The 8,514-nt window shown below is 36.9% G+C and overlaps 1 protein-coding gene across 1 annotated transcript; it reads left to right on the top strand.

The window, feature by feature from the left end:
• Positions 1–3,934: 3,934 nt before the first annotated feature.
• LOC140774616 (uncharacterized) lies at positions 3,935–6,556 on the top strand. The gene is made up of 2 exons (XM_073117692.1): positions 3,935–5,719; positions 5,792–6,556. Exons 1-2 carry the CDS (start codon positions 3,997–3,999, stop codon positions 6,496–6,498), a joined length of 2,430 nt encoding a protein of 809 aa, XP_072973793.1. The 5' UTR covers positions 3,935–3,996; the 3' UTR covers positions 6,499–6,556.
• The last annotated feature ends 1,958 nt before the right edge of the window (positions 6,557–8,514 follow it).

Here is an 8,514-nt window from a genome sequence, read left to right as displayed (position 1 = left end):
GATAGTGGTGGTGACGGGTGGAGTGCATGTTAGGATTATGGATGGGTATGGAGATGAAGGTGGATGGTGGATATGGTTAAGGGATATAGACGAAAGGGAAAAAGTGATCGAGATCCCAAAGAAGAGGAAGGACTCGATAGACGAGAGAGATTAGAAGTTAGAAGAGACCTTGCCAACGGTAGAAGTGGTAGGTTGGTGAAGAGGAAGAAGGGAGAGAGAATAGAGAGAAGATAGGAGGCAAGAAATCAATAATTTAATAGCATAATGAATTTGGTTACAATCCACACCTTTATAGAGGCTAACCAACTAGCCTTAATACAATAACTGACCCTAATCCTAGTGCAATCCTGTCGATCGCGTTCGAACGTACAAAAGACGTTCTCTGTATGTGCGAATGCGATGCAAGTGTTCGAACGCGGCGTTCGAACGTGTCCGACCGTGTTTGAATGCACTTTTCACGTCCTCTATATTTGCAAACTTGATGTAGGCCTTCGCAAGGGCGTTCGAACGTGACCCCTTCCGCGTTTGAATGCAACCTACATAAATTTTATTTTAATGAAAATAAATAACTAATGCAATAAGCAAAGACTCTAACAAGGTGTATCATACAACCACCTCATGCCCCTCCTTACACTCGATAGAAGGCAAACCTAGGAGAAGAAGGGGGGTGGCTGCCGGCAAACACCGCTGTCAGTAGCCGGGGCCAACACACTTGGTCCCTCTCTCCGGCTAAGGAAAAGGCACACAAGAAGCCAACAAAATTAGAAAGAAGCATGAGTTTGACCATCTCGATAGGAAGAAGCTCAACAAGGATAAGATAAATGAACCGGCAAGCTATCGGGGAGATCGATGAAGATATACTAGAAGGATGAGGAGGTCGAGAGTTAGTGCGCACAACCCAAGGATTGTCGACAACGATGAGACAACTCCTCCATGGCCGACAACTATGGAGGTTGCCAAAAATCATAACCAGGCCACGAGAGCCCTAAAGAGTGACATCAATAGCTTCAACTCACAAAGGGAAAAGTATCCAACTAGACCGGGAGAGGAGATGCAGGCAAAGATGGTTGGAAAAGAGCTCGAAAGCCAACGAGGTGAGGCTACTATGTGTAACCTCAACCGAGAGAGGAAATGACCTATTGGCGGCTGTGGGGTGTGAGAGGAAGGAAAAGAGAGAGAGAAGAAGTGGGCGGGGGGAGTGAATGGTTATTTATTTATTTATTTTACAAAATGTCTATTAGGGCAATCGAAACTTGGGTGACCCTATTTATAGCACCACAAGCACCTCTCTTTCTCCTTGCGACTTGGCAATATGACCAGGAGGACGTCCGCACTTCAAGCACTTACCCTTAAAAGAAAGAGGAAGAAGCCACCAAGGTCTTGGATCTGACAAGAAGGGTGACGAAGACTTCTACTTCTAGATGTTGGATTGGAACGATACCCAAGGAGACCACTTAGATGATTGGTAAGATAGTAAAACATCTTTAAACGATTGAGAGTGATGATTAAACTTCCCTTTATTATTTCCTTTATGAGAAACATAAGTCCAACCAACATACTTTGCCACGTGTGAACATATTATTTACTTTATATACTTTATGAGGAATACATCTCATTATTTATATACTTCCTTCTTTGATGCGATATAAAATTAAAAATAAATAAAATTATTATAAATACTTTTTAATTTAATATAAAATAAATTGATGAGATAGATATCAAAAAATAAATTACTAATTAAATTAATGTGTAGTATAAAATATAATTTTAATAAATAATATTTATATTTAGGATTGCACTATCCAATTTTATGTCTCTCCTATTGTTTTTTCTTATCCTGGAACCAAACAGGACCTTAGGACAATTTGTGTCTTATCTCTAACATTTTGTTATGATTATATATTACAAAATGTATGTATTTTGTACCAATACATATAAGTTTGATGTGATAGTAAATGTACTCAAACTTTTTTCATCCTAAGGATTCAGACACCATGGCACTTAGAAACAATGCTCAAGGAGAAAGAGAAAGACAAGGAAAATGAGAGAGGTGACAAAGGTCAGCTAGTCTTGGGCCTCTAGTCCTAAGTTGACTTGGAGTCAACTAGTCTACGGTCCACTTCTTTCTTCTCCTCTACTCTTACGGCATCTAGTCCTATCGTGAACGAAACGACACCAGCAAAGTTGCACCCAAGAAGCAGGTAGTGTTCACAAAAGCGATTGATTGAATTTCTAACGTAAGTAATAAATTAAATTCACAAAAAAGTTTAATTGCAAGGCATCAATGGTTCAAATTATTTATTATTATTTTTAATAAAACATGAGTATATAAGATAATTATACACTCGAGAAAGAATTATTGTAATATATAGATTAAACAAACACGTCAACACTTTCAAGAAACAAGCCACAATGAATCTAAATCTTGTGTATATAATTCTCTAGTAAAAAAATTTACTAAATATCAGGAATTAAATTAATGACATCGATCATAAATTAATAAGACTCAACCACTATGGTACCATAATGGTCGATCTTTTAATAATGTCAGCTGAAGATTACATCAGAGTATGTCTTTTTTGTCATTTATTTTCTTTTCCAAATTTACAATATATCAGCGATTTGTTAGAAATATCATATATTTGATATGAATATTTTATTAATTTAAACTAAATTTTAAGTGATTAATGATAGATTAATAATGGAATTAAAAAGCTCAAATAGTACTTTATTGTCATATATTCATTTATTCAAATTCATGAAGATAAGTGAATAAAAATTAGCTCTAAAATGAGTATTATAGCTATAAGAAAATAGAAAAAAGTGAGTTTAGTACTATATTGAATATTTAAGAAATGTTAGTATGGTATATAAGTAATAAGTTTCACATGGACTTTGGACTCCAAAAAGGTACCTATTTGCAAATTAACTCACACACGTGCGTCGCCCAGCCCGACTCGGCTTGGTTTCGTTCATGTGTGTGAGTCGAGTCCAATTATTTTTGGCCTGATACAAGTTTGGATTTGGTCTGGTTCAAGTCGGGTTCGATCGGTTGAACCTGAAGTGGTGTGTTCCTTCACAATATATAACTGTTAATCGGTTCAGACCCGGGTTTGATCAGTTGAACCCAAAGTGGTGTGTCCCCTTCACAATATATAATTATTAATCAGTTCAAACCTGAAATGGTGCATCCATTTATGGACCAGATCTAACCGTTCGCATCTCTTCGTCGTGCATGTTTAATCCTATAATTCTGGACTGAATTTTATTCATTCCCTCTAGAATCTGGTTCAAGTCTTCTATCTGCATTTGAGAGAGAGTACAACACGATTCGGGTTCGATAAGACATTCAAATAGCTCATTCCTTTTGAGTGCAAGGTAGTCGTTGGGAGATCGACGTCCACTATTCTAAAAGAAATCGGTGGAGGGCGAATTGGTTTTAAGGAGATAGTGTCTAATACTAGACTTAACTATATAAAATTTTACATTCTGTAATCTATAAGTATATTTAATTATTTAATTTATTTTAGATTAGCTTTTTATGACTTTTGAAATCAGATTGTTACCGTCAACATGATTTTGACTGTATCATTTCGTTTCTCCTGTTACCAACACCTGCTAAGGCCAAGCCAGCGTTTCTATCGTATAAAAGAAAATACATATTAATGCATGGTTCGAAAATTATTGGTCATTTCTACCAGCCCTAAATTTCAGTCTCCATCGATCCCTGTCGACCAATTAATGAAGCTATTCCAGTAGTGTCCACATTTCTTGCGTTTAAAGTAAGATGCACTGAAAATTTTATTCAGAAGAAAATAACTGAGTTAGCAAAGACTATTCGACGTGTTATCTATGCAATAGAAAATTATGTCCCTTCTTTGAATTCCTTAACTCTTTCATTGTATTTTCTTGACTGCACCATTTTATTCTGCTCTATTACCCATGGCACAAATTATATAGGCAGAAGCCTGAGTATCATTTCCCACCAAATTATTAATGGAGCAAACACTCATCCTTACCATCCTACTGCTCACACTCCTCTGCCTCTTCCCTTTGGAAACCAATGGAGAAACTGAAGCCCAAGCCCTTTTGATATGGAAGTCTAGGTTGAGCAATTCTAGCTCTCTTAGCTCCTGGTCCCTCACCAACTCCACAACCCCATGCAACTGGTTTGGTGTCCGCTGCAACTCTGCCGCTAGCGTCGTGGAGCTTAGCTTATCCTATTCCGGACTCAATGGCACCCTTGCTGAATTAGACTTCTCTTCTCTATCTAACCTCACCCACCTTGATCTCAGTTTGAATGATCTCTATGGACCTATTCCAGAAGAGATTGGGAGTTTGACCAACTTGGTCGAGATGGACCTCTCACAAAACCATCTCACAGGTTTGATTCCTCGAGTAATCGGCAACCTTACGCAGCTTGCTTTGTTGTCTCTCTACGTCAATGATCTCTATGGACCAATTCCAGCAGAGATTCGGAGTTTGACTAAGTTGGTCAAGATAATCCTCTGGGGAAACTACTTCACGGGCTCCATACCTCGTGAAATCGGCTGTCTCAAGAAACTTACCACGCTGGATGTAGGCGTCAACAACTTGACGGATAGAATTCCTGCAGAGATAGGAAACATGACAGCGTTGCAGTACTTGGGCCTTGACACAAACCAGCTAGAAGGGGAGCTACCAACCACCATCTCTCGATTGCCAAACCTCCAGAACATATTTCTACAGTCCAATCAACTCAGTGGTAGCATCACAGCAGAACTTGGCAATTATAGCCTCTTATCAGACATTGATTTCTCAGATAATTACTTCTCAGGGATGTTTCCAATGTCAGTATGCAATCGCGAAGAACTTCAATCTTTGTATGCAAATAATAATAGATTCAGTGGCCCAATCCCAGCTAGCTTGCGGAACTGCACCAGCCTACAAGAAGTTGACTTCTCCGTGAATCACATTAGCGGAGACATATCAAAAGCTTTCAGCGTTCACCCAAATCTTAATTGGTTAGATCTTAGCGATAATCTTTTGGGCGGTGAAATTCTGTCAACATTTGGGAACATGACCAGCTTGTCCCACCTATCCCTTGGTGGCAACCGCCTGACTGGAAGGATCCCACAAGAACTGGGTAGATTGGTTTCATTAAATTATCTAAACTTGACTGGCAACAGCATTGCGGGGTCTATACCTTCTTTCATTGGCAACCTTTCTCAACTTATCCTACTCGACTTATCTGACCTCAAACTCACTGGCCAAATATCAAGCATGTTCTCTAATCACGCCACCCATCCTTCTTCCAATTTCACTTTCTTACCCACTATCACATCTCTGTCTCTCATGAACAATCTTTTAGTTGGCACCATACCTTCATTCTTCTGTACTATGAATTCTTTGGAACTTCTCGACTTATCAAATAATTGGTTATCAGGACTGCTTCCTCAATGTTGGTGGGATATGAATCTTCTCCAATTCATGAATTTGGAGAACAATAATCTTTGTGGGAGGATCCCAAGTTCAATGAACGCCACCAATCATCATCTTCAATCGTTGCACTTGGGTAACAATAGTCTTACAGGAGAGTTTCCTTCAGTACTAAAAGCTCATACAAAATTAATTGTACTAGACTTGGGGGAGAACATATTCTATGGCAAGCTCCCAACGTGGATAGGTAATAGCTTTCCATTACTCAAGATCCTTCGCCTACGATCCAATATGTTCAATGGTAGCATTCCTCCACAATTATCTCGTCTCGATTCCTTACAACTCTTGGACCTTGCTAATAATAATTTTACAGGAAGCATACCATATAGCTTCAATCAGTTTGCTTCCATGGCCGTAAGACAGCAGAAGGTGAGAAAAGAATTCAATTCAAATGTTCACTATACTGAGAGTGTTCAAGTAATATGGAAAGGGGTAGAATGTTCATTCAAAAACACACTTTCACTTATGACGGGGATCGACCTATCTTGTAATCTTCTCTCTGGTGATATCCCTGCTGAGTTAACAAGTCTTTCAGGTTTGCTATTCCTAAATTTATCAAGGAACTATTTGACCGGTGAAATCCCAATGATGATTGGTGCATTGAAATGGTTAGAATCTCTTGATTTGTCGAACAACCATCTCTCAGGTACAATTCCTCCTAGTATCTCAGAGATATCATTTCTTGAAATCTTGAATCTATCAAGCAACAACTTGTCGGGAAAAATACCGTCAGGAAGTCAATTGCAAACATTTACCAACCTAAGTTACATAAATAATGATGGACTTTGTGGCCCTCCATTGACCAAGAATTGTACAACAGATGCAACTTCTGCTCAACTATCAAATAAAGACAATGGAGATGACATGATATGGATATATGTCTCCATTGTATTTGGATTTATTTTTGGGTTTTGGTTATTTTTTGGAGTTTTGATTTTCAAAAAATCATGGAGATTTGCATATATTTCCTTCATCGATAATATGCAAGTCAAGATCTCCAAAAAATTGAAGATCATGTAATAAATATCTTGGAATTAGTCATATGTTTGAGTTTCTACAATAAATGCAAGGATTAATCTTATTCTCTGTACTCTTTATAATTCTATTCTATAATAGTATTTTCATGCCTCTTCTAGGAAAAGGAGGAAAATAGTTTTACCTCTACAAAGCTGGTGATTGTATAATTACACAAGACAATCCATTCTATTGCAACACGGGCCGTTTGCATGGTCAGTCTTATATGTGAAATGGCTTATTTTAGCATCCGACAATCCGAAAATTTCCTTCTTGTGGATACATAAATTTTATATGGAAGAATGTGTTTAAAGGCCAAAATGGTTATTCCATTTTGTGAATACTTTCACGCGAAAAACTATTTAGTTCCTTGCATGAAAATTAAAATGACAATACTGAAACAATAATAATATGCCAACTTATATCTTGTGTAGCATAACTTGAGATAGCATTAGATCTTACATTTTTCAATTGCATCATTAAAGACCGGCAATTCTCAGCCAAACCTTTTATACCACCATGTTAACATAATAAAGGAAATCTTTTAACAATAGATTACTAATAAGATAGCTGTAATCTGTTGCCTAACAACAATCTCCTCAAATATTTTAAATTAGACAACCATAAGCATGTGTGTAGTTCTGCATCTCAGGCGAGTCATGGATCACAAGATATCAATTAACTATGCTCGAAAGTTTAGAAACACACAGTGATTAAACTCAGATCTTGCTAGCAGTAATCATTCGCAGCAAGTACTAAAATCAACAAGAAATTAAACGAATGATTATTCCTGAATTACATGATTTTCCATCCATTCAACGAAAAATAACATATATCAATCATTCCTCCAAGCAGCTCAAAGAAACCCCTTCGTATATCTTCGGAGGTGCAACCATATCAGAAGTTAACAAAAACTATCAAAGAAGGCATGCAGGGACATGAAACTTTTAGCTTTCACATATTGTTGAAATATTAAGCTAGCCTATTTGACTAGTTAATTAGATTAATGGGCTAGTATAGAATTCAAGAATAATTTAATTTGGTCCTTTAGTTTTGAGATGACTCTCAGTCTTCTCTAAGTCTTAGAATTATGGCAACCTTTTGGGTTCTCTAGATGTTGAAAAATGAAAATTTATATAGTATAATTAAGAGTCATTTAGTATAACTAGGAGTCATATAAATCAACATATATATATATATATATATATGTGTGTGTGTGTGTGTGTGTGTGTGTGGTCTAATATTATGGAATGGGAAGCAAGTGAAGTAAAAAAGTTTAAAGTTTTTATTCATTTTATCTTGTGCTAAGTATCAAGAGAAAGTTTCTATCACCTTCTCTTAACAAAATAGTGTTAGAGCTATTGAAGTACCATGAAGGTTTTCTATGGAACCCAAGATCTATAAGATATCATGAAGAATAGCTAATTGAGCCAGAGAACATTACGACGCTCACACCACAATTATTCAATGAGTTGAAGGAGACCTGCTAGAAGGCTAAGAATGCGTTGTTCTTTATTTATCAAGCGGTAGACAAGGCAATCTCTAAATGAATCTCGACTGTGTCGACAATGAGAAAAGTATGGAATACACTCAAAGTGTCCTACAAAAGAGATGAGAAAGTGAAAATGGTCCTTATTTGTTACTGGCTCCTTCTTCTTCAAGATAAAGGTATATGTACAAACCTTATTGATCCCATAATAGAGACTATGAATCGTCTAAGAAATCATCTAGGAGATATCCACTTTAGTAGAATCCCAATATGGTTCATAGAAAAGTAGGAAATATCAATTTGTGAAAAAACCCCAAACCATATTTTTATAATAATAATATAAAACAATGAATAGATAATTAAACAAAGATGAATGCCAAGATTTTTGACTAGAAAAACTGCAAACTAGATAAAAAACTACGAATTCAAACTCGGATCAAACCAATCACTAATAAACTGTAGTAGTTTATAAGACTGACTTACATACTCTGGTTGATACCCACAACTCCATCTGAACAGTCTTGCTCGTTCGA

The sequence above is a fragment of the Typha angustifolia genome, chromosome 2 (genome assembly GCF_048772165.1).
Source record: "Typha angustifolia cultivar Huaian chromosome 2, ASM4877216v1, whole genome shotgun sequence".
Taxonomy (NCBI): Eukaryota; Viridiplantae; Streptophyta; class Magnoliopsida; order Poales; family Typhaceae; genus Typha; species Typha angustifolia.
This window is presented reverse-complemented; position numbering and strand designations above follow the sequence as displayed.

Excerpts from the sequence above, each read along its gene's own strand:
- LOC140774616 (XM_073117692.1), top strand. The coding sequence starts at position 3,997 with ATGGAGCAAACACTCATCCTTACCATCCTACTGCTCACACTCCTCTGC. Across the intron at positions 5,720-5,791 it reads ACGATCCAATATGTTCAATG|GAAGCATACCATATAGCTTC; the intron begins GTAGCATTCCTC and ends ATAATTTTACAG.